General features: G+C 49.9%; 1 protein-coding gene across 1 annotated transcript in view; it reads left to right on the top strand.

The window, feature by feature from the left end:
- The first annotated feature begins 1,002 nt into the window (after positions 1 to 1,002).
- The window catches only part of CLIC5 (chloride intracellular channel 5), a 102,345-nt gene continuing 85,831 nt past the window's right edge, over positions 1,003 to 17,516 (top strand). Inside the window, exon 1 of the mRNA XM_082847729.1 lies at positions 1,003 to 1,180. Coding sequence (XP_082703855.1) covers positions 1,118 to 1,180 — 63 coding nt within the window. The 5' untranslated portion in view covers positions 1,003 to 1,117. The remainder of the gene's footprint in view (positions 1,181 to 17,516) is intronic.

Here is a 17,516-nt window from a genome sequence, read left to right as displayed (position 1 = left end):
GGGTGAGAGCCTTGGAGAGGGAGGAGAGCTAGACAGGAGAGATCAGAATGAGCTTCTGGGCGGGTAGCTAACATTTTACCTCTTCATCTGGTGCTGGTTTCATGGATGGGTTCAACTTGTGAAAACTTATTTAACTGTCCACTTACAATATATGCATTTTTTGCCCCATGCGTGTATTATCCTTCACTAAACTAACAAACGAAAAAACAAACAAAAAAGAGAGAAAATAAGTAAAATAAGAATAGAAAAGAAAGAAAAAAGAAGAGAATGCAAAAGACAAAATGAAAGGAAGAGGAAGAAAAGCAGCCCAGAAGGTTACACATCACCCCCTGGCCATCCCTGCCTCCCCCTGCCCCCAGCCCTACTCTATTGATCCAGCACGAGGATGGCGAATGCATGGTTTTCAGGGTCCTTCCGTTCTCTTCCGCGCTACCCGCAGCCCCTCCCCACTCTGAGCATCCCTAAGGCAAGAAGGGGCTTTCCTCGTGGGTAACGCTGCTAGGAGAGTAACTTGGAGGAACTGATGCTTCGTTAATGAACGTAAAGCTTAAAGCCATCTTCCCTTTCTCTTCTGTTCTCTTCTCTCATCCTCTCCATCCCCCCACTCCCATCCCCCTTTACCTTTCTCAGGGCATCCTCCTACCCCAGTGGCGGTGCCGCCCGGCCGGTCTGCACGCGCCCCGCAGGGCCTGGGGTGCGGGGCGGGGGCCGCGCTCGCGGGGAGCCCCTCCCGCCCGCTGGGGCTGACCCCGCCCCGCGGCGCCGGCTATTTTGGGCGCGGGCGGCGACCGCGGGATCGCTGCCGGGCGCGGATCCGGTGACACCTCTCAGCGCGCGGCACTTGTTGCTCTCAGGACCTGCTGGCCATCCCTGAGCCCACCTTTCTCCCTCGCCGCCCCCTGTCCCCTGCTGGCTTCTCTCCTTTCCGTGCGATCGCCAGGGACACCGATCTCTCAGGCACCGCTGTCACCGGCTGGAGAAATAGATTAAAGGAAATAAACTCCCTCCGCAGGGGGCCCAGCCGGGCAGCAGCAGCGGCAGGAGCTGGAGCGCTGGCCCGGGCGCCGCAGAGGTGGCGCCTCCCCGGCCCGGGACGCTGGCCCCGGGCGCCGACGGCATGACGGACGCGGCGACGGCTAACGGGGACGACAGGGACCCCGAGATCGAACTCTTCGTGAAGGTAGGTCGGCGTCCCGGCGCCGCAGCACCTGCCGCGCCTCCCGCCAGGCTCGCGGCTCACGTGCCCAGGCGCTGAGCGCTCTGGGACGCGGACCTTCCCCAGGGAGCGCAGCCCAGCCCTGACGGTCCCTTGGGTGGCCTTTCTGTTGCTTCGGGGCTCCCGGGAGGGATGGAGTCAGGTGCAGTCTGGCAGGTGGCTGTCTTCTCGGAGAGTCTGCTAGGCAGTTTGTCAAACCCGCCGCAGGACCAGCCGTCACCCTACCCCGGCGCGATTTTGGCCTGCCCTGAAGGGCATCTCCAGGTGCAGGGAGATGGCAGGAACCTGGCTGGACCCCTGAAGCTTTCTTCTAAAGTTGCGGGGTGAGGGGAAGGAAGAGGGAGAAAAGAAAGCATTACTAATAATATGACCTTTGGCAAAGCAAAAATAACATTTCTTAAAATCCCCCTTTTCTCTTTTACTCAGTGCTATTAAAAGAAAAGCAAAAGGAAACAAAGACGTTTTCTTGCTCTGTGACCGGCAAAGCAGAAACCAAACACTCCACTCGCCCACATTATTGTAATTGTCATAATTATGCTTCCGCGGGGCTGTAGCAGGAAAGGCTAAGGGTAACCTGGGGCAGACTGGGAGGAAGGGGCACAGGGGAAAAACTTAAATTAAGTTGCCTTGCTCCCTGGGCAGAGACGGGCTAACATCCAAACCTGCTGCACTTCCTTTGCAACCTGGAGGGGGAAGGATGGAGGCCGAGGCAGCGTCTCCCGGTCCTCGAGCGTAATAAGAAAGAAACATTTGATAGGTCTTCGTGCAGCAGAAGCGGGGAAACCTGAGGCGCAGGGAAGTTGCCTCCGGGGCGGTGCAGAGTCGCCAGAACTTGGGGGAGGGGGCGTCGGCTGGCTGCCTGAGCGCAGAGACCTTTCACAAAAGGGAAAAACCCTCAGAATGCAGTTTCCCTAGACATATACAGGTAACTGAGAAGGGAAGAGAGCTTGGTGCCTGTCAGGGGCCTCCTGGCTGAATTTAAAAGGCGTATATATTCCCCAGGGATGGGGAATATACACGTCTTTTAAATTTGTTTTGGCCAAAGGATCCTAATCTAATACAAACTAATTAAACAAATAGAGTTTCACAGAAAGTATAAGATCTATATGGCCTTTTGGTTTTTGGTACCTTTTGTCACCTAAAAAATAATAAAGCAGTTGTGACTTATCTTACACTTGGAAATTGCTCTGTCTCAGTCGGTCCAGCCCACCACGAAGCTTTGTTAAATCTATTCGGCCGGATTTTTTCATTTTGGAGAGTTATTTTTCAAAATTATCCATAGATATTACATTTGTTTTTTAGTGAGACTTACTTTCCTCAGCCTGTTTCTCTCCCCCCAAATGAGATTTCTGTCTCCCTCATTTGGTTTCTGGGACCCCTCTGGGAGGATTTCTAGGCTCTCTGGCAGACCAGGTAATGAAAGAGGTCATGTCCTCCCAGGCTGGGCAGTGTTGGACCCAGGGCCCCGCAGGTCTGCCCTGACCCCCAGCGTCCAAGCCTGCGGTCTAGGGAGTGAATACGGAGAGCTTTTACTGAGCAAGGAGGCTTGCTGTTCTTCTTGAGGAAAGCTATTCCAGGACTTTCTCAGATTCCTTGGGAGCAGGTAGTTTCACGGTGTCAAGTTCCTGAAAGATATTTGAAACACAAATTGACTCTTTTAGAGCCAAAGGAGCCCTTTGCCCCGCGCCTAGGTGAGAAGACCATTCTACCTGCACCTTCTGAATTTCAGGTTGGCAGCTTGGAGGGTTTCTCCATTTGTGTAGAAAGCTCACTCCGCAGCCCCCAGTGCCTGCAAGAATTCTAAAGTACCCGTGTTGTCATTTGCTTTTTTTTCCCTAAAGGAAAGGAACCCATGAGAGCCAGGCAGGCCTTCTTGGTCAGCGCAGAAACCAGATTGATGAGGGAACAAAAAAATCAGATAGGAAAGCTCTTTCGATTCCCCCACCCCCCTTTTGAGCTTCTGGTCAGTAGTTATCATTTACAGGGACAAGTAAAGGCTGAAAAAAATTGTGAAAATAAAGACACTGCCCAGGCTTTGAACGGTTTCGTGTTAGAGAAGCAATGTCCTGATTTATAGAATCAGGCATTTCCATAGTTTGCCGTGTCTCTTAGCTGTATGCTTCCCATCAGAAGAAGGTCCTTCTTCTTTTTTTTTTTAAAGAAGATGTTGGGGGTAGGAGTTTATTAATTAATTAATTAATTTTTGGCTGTGTTGGGTCTTCGTTTCTGTGCGAGGGCTTTCTCTAGTTGTGGCAAGCGGGGGCCACCCTTTGTCGCGGTGCGCAGGCCTCTCACTATGGCGGCCTCTCTTGTTGCGGAGCACAGGCTCCAGACGCGCAGGTTCAGTAGTTGTGGCTCACGGGCCTAGTTGCTCCGCGGCATGTGGGATCCTCCCAGACCAGGGCTCGAACCCGTGTCCCCTGCATTAGCAGGCAGATTCTCAACCACTGCGCCACCAAGGAAGCACGAGAAAGTCCTTCTTGTTGAAGGGGTCAGGTATCCGAGGTAATCTCTGCAGGCCCAGCGGGTTGGCTTCTAGGAAGCCTCCCAGGCAGGCTTGCCTCACCCAGTTAAGAGTTGTGATGTGGTCATCTTCAACAGAAGGGGACACCCTCCCCCCCGAACCTGGCCTGGCCCCTGGGTGTGTCATTCAAAACCTCCGTAATCCAGAGAGTTTCAAGGACATACGATTCTGTGCCACATCAACTGATAATCATCTGTTACTACTGCGGCTGCTAATAATAATACTAAATGGCAGCGTTTTAGGACTTAAGGAGCGCATTCAAATGCCTTATCTCATCAGACCCCCAGCATCCTTGTTCGTGAGCCTTGGTTCACTCAGGAAAAGTGATGTCAACAAGTAAATGTGGCTCCCAGGGACCTCTTGAGACGTGATGCTGTCAGAGCACTTGGCAAGCGGCCGTTTGCTCTCCCTGTAACAACCTCAGGAACTAAGGACGATGATTTGTCCCGTTTTATGGTTGAAGAACTCAGGTGCTCAGGGAGCGTATGAGAAATGCCCAGAAGTAGATGGCAGTAAAGAGCGTTCAGACCCAGTCCTCAGCTAGCAGTTTAGACTCTAAATTTCTTACTCTTTTCCAAACACCCATATGTCAGGTCTTGCACCTTCTTTTGCCAAGTCAGGCTTTCAAGTGGTTCCAAGAGGACACTTCCTGGCAACTTACTAGTCCATTCTAATGTGGTCATAAAACGCTGTCAAAGCTCCTGCCCAGCCCTGCTCTGTACTCCAAGTCTCTCCCGTCCAGGGAACTTTCTAATGGGGGTGTTTAAGAGATCACAGAGGTTTGAGGAGGTCAGCTCTGATTCTCATTTCCCAACTAATGTGGACGGGGAAGAGGAGACAGAGACCTGGGTTCAGATCTTGTCTCTACCTCTCATTTGTCGAGTGACTCTGAACAAGTTCAGAGTGTATGAACAAGTGTATGAGTCCCAATACACCCCTCTTAAAACAAGAGGGTGGTTACACATAAGGCACCCGTATCTTGAACTGTCCAAACCAAGACACTTCTGAGAGAGAAAGGAGGTGCTACCAATGGTTAGGAACAGGTGTCACCGACGTTGTGCAGGACGTGTGGCCACCCTGGTTATGAAAATACCTCCCCCACAGACTGGCTGTGAGGATGCCACAGGAACAAGTAGAGGAAAGCATTTTGTAAATTGGGAATTGCCATGAACACATTGACTTTGATAAGGATATGAGCTCCATGGCAGACAGAACCTTTCTTGATCTGCAGGTCCCTGATTTGCCTTAGAGAACAATGGCCTGGCTGATTCCTCACTCGCAGGGCTATTTTGAGAATAAGTGAGATCATACGCAGCTGGGACTTTGATCACAAAGGGAGGACAACAGGTTAGAGTTGATAGTGGCAGTGAGTGTGGTTTATTGAAAGAAAAAAGAGCACGGAAATAAAAGCAAAACAGAAAGTGATTTGGGAAGACAAATACAGGATGTGCTGCGTAGTTAGATCTCCATCTGTGTCGACTCCCTCAGCCCCGGTGCCACCCCTAGAGCCCGGAGGTAGAAAGCCACCAAAGCGAGGTGATGATGGTGCACCAGTTGGCAGCAAGGGTCTCTTGGGGCCAAGGGTGTGAGTTTCAACAGAAACCAGTGGTTCTCAACTTTGGCTACATATTCAAATCATTTGGGGGAGATTTTAAAACTCCTGATGCCAGGCTGCTCCCCAGGTCAATTACAGCAGAGTTTCTGTGGGTGGGACCCAGAAGTGGTATTTTTTACCACACCCCCAGGTGACTAAGGCATGCAGCTCTGGTGGAGAGCCACTGAGTCCTCATGAGAGGCGGGTCCCGAGGCAGTCAGCTTTGCCACAGCTGAACTAGGCGGCCTTGTTAGTGCAGATGAACGTCTAGAACTTCTAACAGCCTCTGGGCATCGTGATCATCCCGATCAGGAGCATTGTTGATAGAGAGCTTGCAGCCAACCGGTGCTCCGTGAACAGATGCTGACGGACTGTAAAGCCGTATCCGCAGGACTCCAGAACAATCCGTGCATGGGGTCGGTCTAGTAAATGATCATCAGTTCAGCCTGGGGGAAACAGAACGGAGTCCTGCTGTTTGTCTGATGGAAATGACTAGTCTTTTCATTTACTGAGTGATCCGGAAGGCTCTGACAGTGGTGCAGAGCGCCAGTCAAGACGTGGTGACCCGTGGTGTGGTCATCTGACTTCCAGAACAGACAGGATCAAATCTTGTTGTGCTGCCTCTCAGGCCCCAGCTGCCCACTGGCTGCCTGGTCGCCTGCCCAAGCATGGGTTTATCAGGTTTTGAAGCTCCTTTGATCACATTATGCCACTGTTTTTCTTTCCCACTATCTCCTGGTTTTGATCTTCGGTCAATAATCCAATACACCAGTTCATCTGCCCTGCTGTGTCAGCGAGTGCATCCTTACCTGGTAACACACCCATGGGAGTGCTAGTGTCCAAGGGTGACTCATACACGTCCCAGGTTCCCTGGCAGGGGGTGGGAGTGAGGACTGAGGGTCTCAAGATGCTAAAGCCCACAAGCCAGTGGTGTCAGGTCCTGCCTCCCTGCCGACTTGTACTGTTTCTCTGCGTGTTTGGTGGCTCTCTCCACCCAGGGCAAAGAGCCCATCAATTTAGACGGTCAGGTCAAAAGCTTTCCATTCTTGGTTCCTTTTGAGATTCCAGATGCTGGGCCCATGGGAGTGGTGACAGGAGGTGTAGTAGAAAAGTGCAGTTTTCGGTGTCAGACTGAGAGTCATCTGCTGTGTGAGCTAGGACAGGCTGCTTGACCTCTCTGGGCCACAGTTTTCTTGCCAGTGCAGTACCGATAATGGCAATACCTATTTGCTGGGGTGGGTGTGAGCACTGAATGAGCTGTGTATGAATCTGGGGTCTAAGTAAAGCCTCCTCTGCAGGCCCAGTATAGCCCCAAAAGTGAGAAGCCAAGCCTTTGCTTGTCCCTTCCTTGATGTGTCCCAGAACTCAGACACTCAGTCCTATGTTCTGCTGCCTCGTTGCTGGAGCCGGGACAAAGGCCGCTGGGAGCCCGAGCACAGGGCAGCTGTCTCTGGATCTGATCGCCTCCCACAGGGCTGCTGCTTCGGGAGCTGGAGTCCCCCACAGGCCACTGTCTGCAGTATGTAACCACAGGGAGAGGCCAGATCTCTGACCAATGCGTGGGCTCTTCCAACTCAAGGGGTGCTGGTTCCTCCTGTAGTCGCTCCCACATAGCTCGAGGGGCTGGACCAGGATGCGCCAGACCACTGGGGGTGCCCCTCCCCTTTCAGCTCCATGGAGATGATACTTCCGGGGTTTTATCCCCTTCTTGTCACTGGATGCCAGGTGGGGCCTCCCAGGCTCATCTGTAGGTGCTACAACTTTGACCCTTCAATAGGGAGAAGGCTCTGGAGTCCAGGTCCTTTAGTTCCAAGAAGACCCCTGGTAGATTTTCTCACTTGCTTGCAAACTTCAAGCTCTGCCTAGCCATGGTTACTCTCCTAGAAAACACACACACACACATTTACATGTATTATCTATCTGGACTATAGGAAAAGCATAATAGACTCTCAATATCTGGTACCTTTAAAAACTGTTACCCGGGAGACATTCTCAGTTGTCTTTTTCATCGAAGCTGGAAGACCAGAAATAGTGAAGAGGTGAAGTGTTTAAAGCATGGGCTTCCTGAAGGTGTGTCTCCACCCCGGGGCATCTTAGATCTGACGCTGCTTGTGAGGGCTCAGCTCCAACTACCAAGGAAGTGTCTCTGCCAGCTCCCTGAGTGAGAATCTACTTTGCACACTCATATATTTATTCAAGGAGTATCTTAGTTCTGAGATGTGAAGTGCTTTAAGGATAAATAAGATAGATAATCTGCTGTCAGAACTAAAATGAATTCTTTCTGGTAAAAAGAAATGGAGTTTTTAACCTCTAAAACAAAGTCCCCTCTAGCTCTGTTAGCACGGGAAGTTTCTTTGAGTTATGTTTATTGCAGCGCTTATGGTGAACAATGGCTAGGCCACTGGCGCACAACCTTTGGGGCATGAAAAAGTCACTGCAAAGCTTTTTCATGTGGACTTGCCCAGCCCTGTCCCCAGAGATTCACATTCAGGAGGTGGGGTTGAGTCCCAGGCGTCTACCCCTGGGTGATCCTGGGATTCATCAAAGATTGAGAACCACTGGCCTAGATCATGGGTAAATAGGGTTGAACCTACCCAGTGGAGGATCCAAAGGGCAAGAGAAAGTCGACTCCCCACTGGAAGCGTGCATTTCCTGGGATGGAGGAGGCTGAGGCAGATACGCTTATTAGCATGAATCACCCCAGATTGACCCTAAATAAACCAGAAAAGGGAAGAAAGGAATGCTTTTTTTTTTTTTTTTGGCAGTACGTGGGCCTCTCACTGTTGTGGCCTCTCCCCTTGCGGAGCACAGGCTCCGGACGCGCAGGCTCAGCGGCCACGGCTCACGGGCCCATCCGCTCCGCGGCATGTGGGATCCTCCCGGACCGGGGCACGAACCCGCGTCCCCTGCATCGACAGGCGGACTCTCAACCACTGTGCCACCAGGGAAGCCCAGGAATGCTTTTGACCTTTCTTTTGCACTTGCTTTTCTTCCTTTGTAATTTTTTTACGATATAGGTGTGACAAGTAATTTAAAAAGCTGGGCATGAAGGAAATATTAGTAAGATAAGAAATGTAGGGAGTTAAGAGATTAAAAACAACCCATCAATCAATTAACCAATTAACAAGCATGTTTATGGACCCACATACTCTGTGCCAGGCTCAGTGACAGCTGAAATCAGGGAGGGGAGATCAAAGAAGATGGGGTCTCAGCAGCCCATGAACTTGCAGCTGAGGGGTAAAAATGCCAACATCATGCCGCGTGAGTGGTAGGAAATGAAATGAGGGGAGCCGGTGAAGGGACCCATGTGGCTCAAATGAGGTCTCCAGGTCTAGTCTGCGAGGAGGTGGGGCCTGAGTTGTGCTCTGAAGAGTGACGAGAGTCACTGAGTTACTAGGAGTGGGCAAGCATGTCAGGTCCAGAAACAGTATGGAGATGAGGATGTGCTGGGCCCAGTGGGTATACGAGGTTGGCTGAAGGGAGTGGTATATGGAGGGCCACATTTGGAAATAAGATAGAAACACAGCAGTGGGAAGGGGTTTTGAATGGCAGGTAAGTGGTTTTTGTCCCCTGGTAAGTAATGGGGAGTTACCAGAGGGTTCTACCCAGGGTAGGAGCTTGATTTGGTCCCTGCTTCGTTAGAATGGTTCCTATGCTATTTTGCACGATGTGGTGGGAAGATTAATGAATTAAAAGTAAGAAAACCTGGATTCCAGGTCTGGCTCTGCTACATATTGGTTGTGTGGCTTTCTTTAAGGCCAAGCTTCCTCTTCTGTAAGATGGGCTCCACAGTCATAAAATCATAGAATTTCTGATTGGGAAAAGCCTCTTAGAAGTCATCTGGTCTGACCCCCTCTTTTTTTTCTTTCTTTCTTTTTTTTTTTTTTTTTTTTTTTGCGGTACGCAGGCCTCTCACTGTTGTGGCCTCTCCTGTTGCGGAGCACAGGCTCCGGACGCGCAGGCTCAGCGGCCATGGCTCACGGGCCCAGCCACTCCGCGGCATGTGGGATCTTCCCGGACCGGGGCACGAACCCGCGTCCCCTGCATCGGCAGGCGGACTCTCAACCGCTGGGCCACCAGGGAAGCCCTCCATGGCTTCTTTTTTTCTTTCTTTCTTTCTTTTTTTTCTGGTCTGACCCCCTCTTGTCAGATAAATTCACAGTCTCACATTTCCGGTTACCTGCTATATGGGTTTAAGGAAGAGAAGCGAGATGACACGTGAGCTGCTGCTGTTTTTGCCTTTGCTCTTATGACTGTGTTCACGGTGATTATGAAGAAGGAGAGCCTTGCAGCAGAGGCCGGGGAGGAGGCTCCTCCAGTGTTTGCTGCGGGGAGGCCACTGTGAGCCCAAACTGGGGCTGAAAGGAGGAGCCTGCTGGGGAGGAGTGATGTGGGTACAGAACGAGCACAGGCCTTGGAAGAAGCCTGTGCAAACACAGGAGGGAGGCCCGAGTTCAGGTTCATGGTCAGTTCACCTCTGGAGAGACTGGTTTCCAGGTCTGGAATGGTGATGCTATTGGTGGGCCTGACCACTGTTGTCCAGGCTGTTGTGAATGGATGGAGTGCAGATGAACGAATTGAGCTTCAACTTTATGGTTCCTTTTAAACCTGGAAACCCTGCGGATCTAGGATAGAAATAGAGCCGCGAGGAAGGGAGTTGTTGGTAATGAGACTAATCTTCTGGTTTTAGAACTGTTCTGTTTGAGGTGATGGCCCGCTAGTGGAGGGCAGATGGCCACTGGGATGCTGGAAAACCAGAGCTAACAAAGAGATAAAGGTCAGGCTAGGGGCGTGGATTTGAACTTGTGTTTCCTTCCTACCACCGTTGAAGGCATGGGTTCGGACGAGGGAGCTTGGAGAGGGGGTAAAGAGGTAAGGACTGTGCTTTAGGAAATGTCCATTTGAGAGGGAGGAATGAGGCCCAGCAGGATTTAGCAAAGGTGATGAAGAAGCAGAGCGGTAGGAAATAAACATGATGTCCCAGACGGAGGAAACCAACATATGGACGATGACTTGTAGAGGCAAGGAGTGTCAGGAAGCGTCTAGAAGAACTAAGCATTCTACTGCAAGGCGTGTGAAGGGATATGGGGAAGGCAGACAGATATATAAGTTTGGGTCAGATCGTGAGGCAAACTGAGCGATTTGGGCTTTTATTTAAAATGCAGAAGATCGCATGTGTTACCTCCTGCTTGTGGGGCAATTATATTTTAAAAGCGAGGAAAGTGCTTAATAATCTGAACGTGGCGTGCCTGGCTCCTTTGTATCTAAGGAGAGGTATTCTGAAGTGGAGTTCATCACACTGTGTCTCGGGTGACCCCCAGGCTGTGGTGTGTAGAAGTTTGGTGCTGGTTACCCTATACCCTATACCAGACTCTACGGAGCTCAAGGTGATGCTTTCCACTTCCGTTTATCATTATTCTAGGCTAAGTGGGGAAGACTCAAGTATCAGACTGGAGATAACACAAAAGGTGAAGGAGGGGAGGGTGTGTAGTGAATGGACGCCAACTGCGAACCCATTACCTAGAGCGCAGAGGAAGTGAAAACCACGTCCCAGTTACTGTTGCTTAAAAACTCAGTTTGGGAGGTTGGCATGACAGCAGATAAAGACTTCTTGACTCAGCCCAAGGCTCTTCTCCCCTCACTGCCCACCTGTGTTTTCCAAAGGTGACAGGGAGCAGAGACCCAGGAAACACAGCAGGTGGGTGGTTGCAGGGAGGGGCAGTCTCACCTGCCTTTTATTCATTTTCACATTTGGATTCTGTGGTGTTTTGTAGTCATATCATAAAATCTAGCATCCACTCTGTCTTTGTTTTTTCGCCTTGGAAACCAAAGGAGCCATATGTCTGTGGTCCTTTATCACAAATGCCTCAGATTTTTCCTGTGGAGATAAAGGGTTCTGAGCAGGGCTGGACCACAGGGCTTTCGGGAGAGAAGGATGCCACGTGGGGAAGGTTACGTGACCTCTCCTCCTTGGAGTACTTTAGGAGTACGTCAGAGGTGTTAGCTGTCTGGTGGGATTATTATAAGGGTCAAATAAAATCAGAAACATGAACTTCTGTAAACTAGAGTTTTCACTGTTTAAGTGTAGGGCATTGTATTGGTCCGTATGCACCCATCACCTTGCTCCCACAATAGCTCAGTGGAGGGTTTGGTGAACGATCTTCCTTCTTCTGGCTCCATCTGCTCTGTGGTCCTGCCACTCCCTAAGGCTGCCAACTCCTCTGCTGGACTCTGCATTCGACCAGCACAGGGGGAAGGATGGAGCGTCATGGGGAAGAGGCGGAGGACCACATGGAAAGTGTGCGTGGTCCCTGCCTGGAAGCAGCCCAGTCACTTCCAGCCTCTTTCCATAGTCCAGAACTCAAGTGTCATTGAGCTGTGTTTTCAGGAAAAGCGGAAGCAGGTTTGACAAACAACAAACCAGTCTCTCCCGTAGAAATGATTTATTTCCTTGTTTCCTACCACTATGTCACCTCATCACTCCCTAGGACGGCATCCTGCCGACAGCCTCTCTCTTCTCCTGTCTGCCATGTTTGATACCATGAGCTTAATCTTCCTGGAATACTCTCTTTGTCATAGCCACTCCTCTACCTGCTAGATCGAGTTCCCCTGCTTCTACCTGACATTAGGGACATTCTAACCAGGCCTGCATTCCCTTTCCCAGCCTGATTTCCTATACTCCCTTAAAACGGTTCCTTATGTGTCCGTACAGTTTCGGAAGCATTTTCGAGTCTCATCTGATTTTATCCTCACACAGTCCCTTGGAGGAAGGAAGAGGTTTAATCCTCATGACAGACAAGATGACTTTCTGGGGCCTGTTCTCTGGTTTCTTTTGCACAAGCTGAGGGAGAAACCTGGAGATCCTGACCCCAGACTCGAGTGATCTCAACCAGCACAGGGTGTCCCAGCCTCGCACGATCACATGATCTACCTGGGACGCTTTACAAATTCCGGCACACACTTAGGAATCAGAGTCTTGTGGGGAGGAGGTCCCGGGCATCTGTAATTAACTAGTGCCCCAGGGATTCTGATGCACAGTGCATTATGGGAACACTGCCCATGACTTAACAAGGGCCCATGTGGATACCCTGAACCCAGAGAAGTGAGTCTAACAGTGGGAATGTGAAGGACCGTGACACACACTGGAGAGAAATCTGAGGGGCAGCGGGTCTTCCAGCTGCTCCCAGGTCACCTCAATGCACATTATATTCCAATCATCTTAAATATTGACCCTTGACTTTAGAACCTGCTCCACGGCCTTTGGAGTTAAAAAAACAGTCATGGGCTTGTGTTTTCTGCACGGCTGTTCACCCCTATCCCCAGAATATAATGCGCTTGAAGTGGAAAATGTCGGGAATTGATGGGTGGGGGGGATGTCAGGGGAAATAAGGTGAGATAAACAGAGGGGAGCTGACTTGACTTATGAAGTAGAAAAGTCAACCCTCATTCCCCAGTCCTCTTTGGTCCCATGAGTGTCTCTGCACTTTCCGAAGTCAGAGAATACGTTTGGAAACTGAATAACCATAGCTCTGGTCCTGTGCTGGTCTGAATGCCTTGCTTATTTAGCTCCTTGAATTCTATGGGTGGGTCCTATTATTACTCCCAAGTTACAGATGAGGAAAGTGAAACTCAGAGGGACCGAGTCCACTGTCCAAGGCCACAGAGCTAGGACGCGGTAGGACTAGGCTTTGGCCCCCAGCCCCAGGCAATGGGATCTGTGCGCTCTGCTTTCTCATTGCACCCAGACCCTCCCAGCTGCGTGAAGAGGAAGTGCTCGTGCTGAGTGAAGAGACATTTCTTAAATGGCCAGCTAGAGTGGGGTGCCCAAGGCTTCGCCTTTCCTTAGTTCTCCATAGGTGACCACAAATAGTCCAAGGCCAAGTCAGATCTCTACACTTAGGCAAACCAGGCGATGACCAGACATGGAAGGTAGGGCCTCCTAGAGACCCACCTGTTCTCAAGTCTTCTTCCTATTTCTCTACCACTGTCAATCAATTCCCACACTTGGATGTCAATCAGTTCCCACCCTTTGCTCAGCCTCTTTGCTTTAAGGCCTGTCCCCCAGAGGTCCTTTTTAAAATGTGAGTATTACCCAGATGGGCTATACCTGGACACTGTAGCCCCTGCTGCCACGTTCGTTGCCTGGGATTGCTTTATCAGGTCAGGATGCAGGCGGAAGAGGATCCGAAGGAGGGGCAGAGAGAGACGAGGAGAACAGCTTGTGTACTGAGCTTGCTATCTTTCAGGCCAGGAGTAGAGGTCATGCTTGCTGTGCGACCTGGGGGTAGCTACCCAAAGCGGACCCCATCCCCTTGCCAAGAGATGGCCATTGGCCAAAGTGCCTCAGGATTCTAGGGTAAGCTTTGAAACTCATCTTTGCAAGGATGGAACCCTTGGCTTGAAGGAAACCTGTGTTTATTCCACTTACTCTGCCCCTACTCCATTACTAAGAACCAGACTCATTTAAAGAGGGACGATAGAGTCCTACAATAAAAATAATTACAGACAACTTGGCAGGGCCCTCTAAGGATGAAAAATAATACATCAAAATAAATTTAACAGTGTTGCTTCTGGAATTCAGTGGGTTCCATTGGGTCCTCACGGGATTCCAGCAGCTTCTGAGGAACCTGGTGGTGCTTTTGTTAAGAGGACGTGGAGGCCCAGAGAGGGTAGGCTATTATATTGCCACACACAGCAGACTGAAGTCAGCAGGGAGAATAGAGCTATTGGCTGTGGTTCACTTTATGGGGGCCCAGCCTCACAGATGCTAGGCCCTTTCTGAATCATTCTGAGACACATGACATAGTCAAAGGTAGCAAAGCGGTGGGAGGCTTTTATAATAAATTCAATTTTTTGAGCATCTGCTATGCACTAGACATTGTGCTCGCCACTCCATTTAATTCAGTATCCCTGAGGCAGACATGCCACGGGGTGGGTACCTTGTGACTGATTTACAGATGGGAAATCTGGGGCTTGGAAAAGTTAGAGCTCAACTTGGGGTCCCATGGAAAGTAGTAGAGTTAGGATTCAAAGCTAGGTCTGACTGACTACAAAACCACATCTTGTAACATATGTTAGTAATGAAAAATAACAAAATTCAAGTCAAACGTGCTTGCAACGCACTCTAACACGTGGTAGCTGTTGCATGAGGTCGACCAGGTGTCCAGCCCCTGGTCTGGAAGGGAATAAGGTACACAACGCAGACACAGTCAGGCCTGGGCAGAACTTGCAGTCTTGGGTGGAGGGGTGGGCAGGGCATCCACTGGGTATGCAGGAGGACTGGGACCCAAGGGCACATACAAGGCTGGAAGCAAGGGCACCTGGTATTAGGAAGGCACTGAGCTGAGCTTTGTGGCATAGGCAGATAAGGGTTTGGGGTTCAGTTCAGGGGCAGGGTGTGAGGGGCCAGTGTGAGCTTGCCTCCTGGCTAAGCTGAGGCAAAGAAGGGGGATGAGGCCATCCACCTCTCCCCGCAACAGACCTGCTGCCAGGGCAGGTTCTGGAGGACCAGGTGGTGAAGGGCCTCCTGTTCTCCACCCCATCACGACCTCGGGCGCTGCTCTTGACCGGGAGAGCAAGGGCACCACTGGAGAAAGCCCAAGGCCTATCCCTCTGGCCCCGCTCCCACTTTAGGTCATCGTAAAGGGCAATTGGAGCCTATCGAGGCCTGATGCTCTTCAGAAAACATTTTTCGACTTGTGTGCCAAGAACTACATTATCAAGGGTGAGGCACCTTTCATTCCTGAGTGGAGATAAAGGGTCCTTGGAGGGAAGGTCTGGCGGGTTAACGCTTTGGGGTGAAGGAGTACCTCCCGACGTGTGATCAGACATCAGCTAAGGAGGGCAAAGGAGTGGCTATCAGATGCCCCTCGATGACGAAGGACTTGTAATGTGGGGGGAGGATGGTCTATGAGGATCTGGGAAAAGAGGCCAGGGATGGAAGACAGCTGTCAGCTCGTGCCATGGTTCTGCCCCCCGGGCTCATGCTGATTTCCTTTTGTTGGGTTCAAGCAAGGAGGACAGTATCCAACTGACACGGTTACTTTGACGTCACAGATCAGATGGAACCTTTCCTCATGGCTGGCTGTTTCCTACAAGGGAGCATGTGCACCATCATTTTATTATTGCTTTATACACACACACACACACACACATATACATATATTATCATATTTATATTATACATAATATATAATATACATATAAACTTTTTATGTATACATTCTTCTCCCAAGGTTTGAGGTCCAAGACGGAAATGCCTATGTTCATATGGTGTTTGGCATATACCATGTGCTCAACTAATGATATTGCTATATAGATCCATATGTATCTTTGCATTTATTCCTTATTTAATGAGTATTTACTGGGGAACATAGCAATACAGTGGAATTCAGGAAAGTTGCTGTTTGCTACTGCTTCCTGCCACTCTAGGACTGCGGACTGGTCGTTTGAGTTTCTTCATCTCTAAAATAAGAGGATTGGATGAAATGATATCTGAGGTCCCTTTCAACTCACAAGTTGATTCTTGGGTGGATTCTACTGTGTACTGAGCATTGTGGGAGGCCTGGTGGGAGATTCCAAAAGGACCCTCTCAAGCAGTTTACTATCTACTTGGTGAGGGGTCTTCGTGCTCCCATAACCTAGACTGAGGTCAGCAAACTTTTTCTATAAAGGGTCACATAGTAAATATTTTCGGCCTTGAAGTCCACACAGTCTCTGTCACAGCTACCAAACTCTGTTGCTGTAGCAAGAAAGCAGCCATAGACAATACATAGATGATGGGCATGCTTTGTTCTAATAAAACTTTATTTACAAAAGCAGGTGTTGGGCTGACCCCTGTCCAAGGGGCCCAGCTGACAAGGAAATGAACTGACCGTGGTATGTTACCCAGAGCAAAGGTCTTAGCCTTTGCTGTCATGTGCTGAGGTTGGAGGGGCTGCCTTCTGTAGAGGTGCCTATACTCACCTGTCACTGTCCTTGCCACTAAGCACTGAGATCTGGCCACCCCAGAGTGGAACTGTAAGATGAAGCATTCTGAATTTCTTAGAGAATGTTCCTGGGTGAATCCAAATTAGTAATATTCCTGTTCTGCACGGGATGAAATGTTCACGGAAACTGAGGCTCTAGACTTTGTTACCAGACCCAGGAAAAGGTTTCTGTGGCTGTGGACTCCAGTCCTTGTGTGGGAGAGCAGTGTGTGAACAGAACTCATTCCCCACTCCTGGCAGCATGATTTTTCTCTCATGCCCTGCACTTGGGGTGTTGTTCTGTCAAATGATCCCCTTGACGTTTTCTGCTTGGCCCGCCTTCCACCAAGCCTCGTGCTGCTGACACATGCTGCTTTTCTGGGCAGTGCCCTGACATCTGTGCGCTGGGACACAGCCACCTGGCAATGGGGAGTCGCTAGGGGGTCTGTCCAGGAACGTCACTGGGTAAAATACAATAATGGCTGCATTTCCCAACCAGTTTTGTACCCACGTGAGATAGGTAAGCGATTCAAACAGGCAAGCCAATCTGTGAGGCCTCATAATCTGCCGCAAGAGGTAGATTTTCTGAGAAAGGAGAATGTTGTCTTATAAGGCAAACATTCCTAACAGTAAACACTTGGAGTGGTTTATGTCCTTGACTCCCCTGGGCCCTTGACCAAGACACTTGGCCTCTCTGGGGAATTCTTCAACTATGAAATAGATGGAACTACATTCCTGGGCCTGTTAGATCCTGGCCTCAATTCACATTATATAAATTCATGGAATCCACTTATGGTCTCTGGCTAAATAAGTCTTTGACTTATTTTGATTAACTTTTGCATTGGCCAGTTTCATTATGTGTGTTTGTGTGTGTGTCTGTGTATGTCTCTGTGTGTATCTGTATGTGTCTGAATGTGTGTCTGCATGTGTCTGTGTCTGCATGTGTGTGTCTGTGTGTGTGTGTCCGTGCATCTGTGTGTGTATGTCTGTGTACGCCTTGTTTCCTCAAATTCAGGGTCTTTTCAGCAGTCTCAGATACAGTGATCTGGCAGGAAGCTGGTTCTTTTGAATGCCAACAAAGTAATAATAAAGGGAACTTTTGCTCACTATTCACATGTTTATATTTTGGAGAGTATTTTCAACTGATTTCAATATTGACGCATATAGGGGACATTTGTCCTACTTTGTGGCGACCCAGCACCATCTGAACATCCT

The sequence above is a fragment of the Leucopleurus acutus genome, assembly GCF_964270905.1.
Source record: "Leucopleurus acutus genome assembly, chromosome: 10".
Classification (NCBI taxonomy): Eukaryota; Metazoa; Chordata; class Mammalia; order Artiodactyla; family Delphinidae; genus Leucopleurus; species Leucopleurus acutus.
Note: the sequence above shows the minus strand (reverse complement) of the source record. Positions and strands in the feature narration are given on the sequence as shown.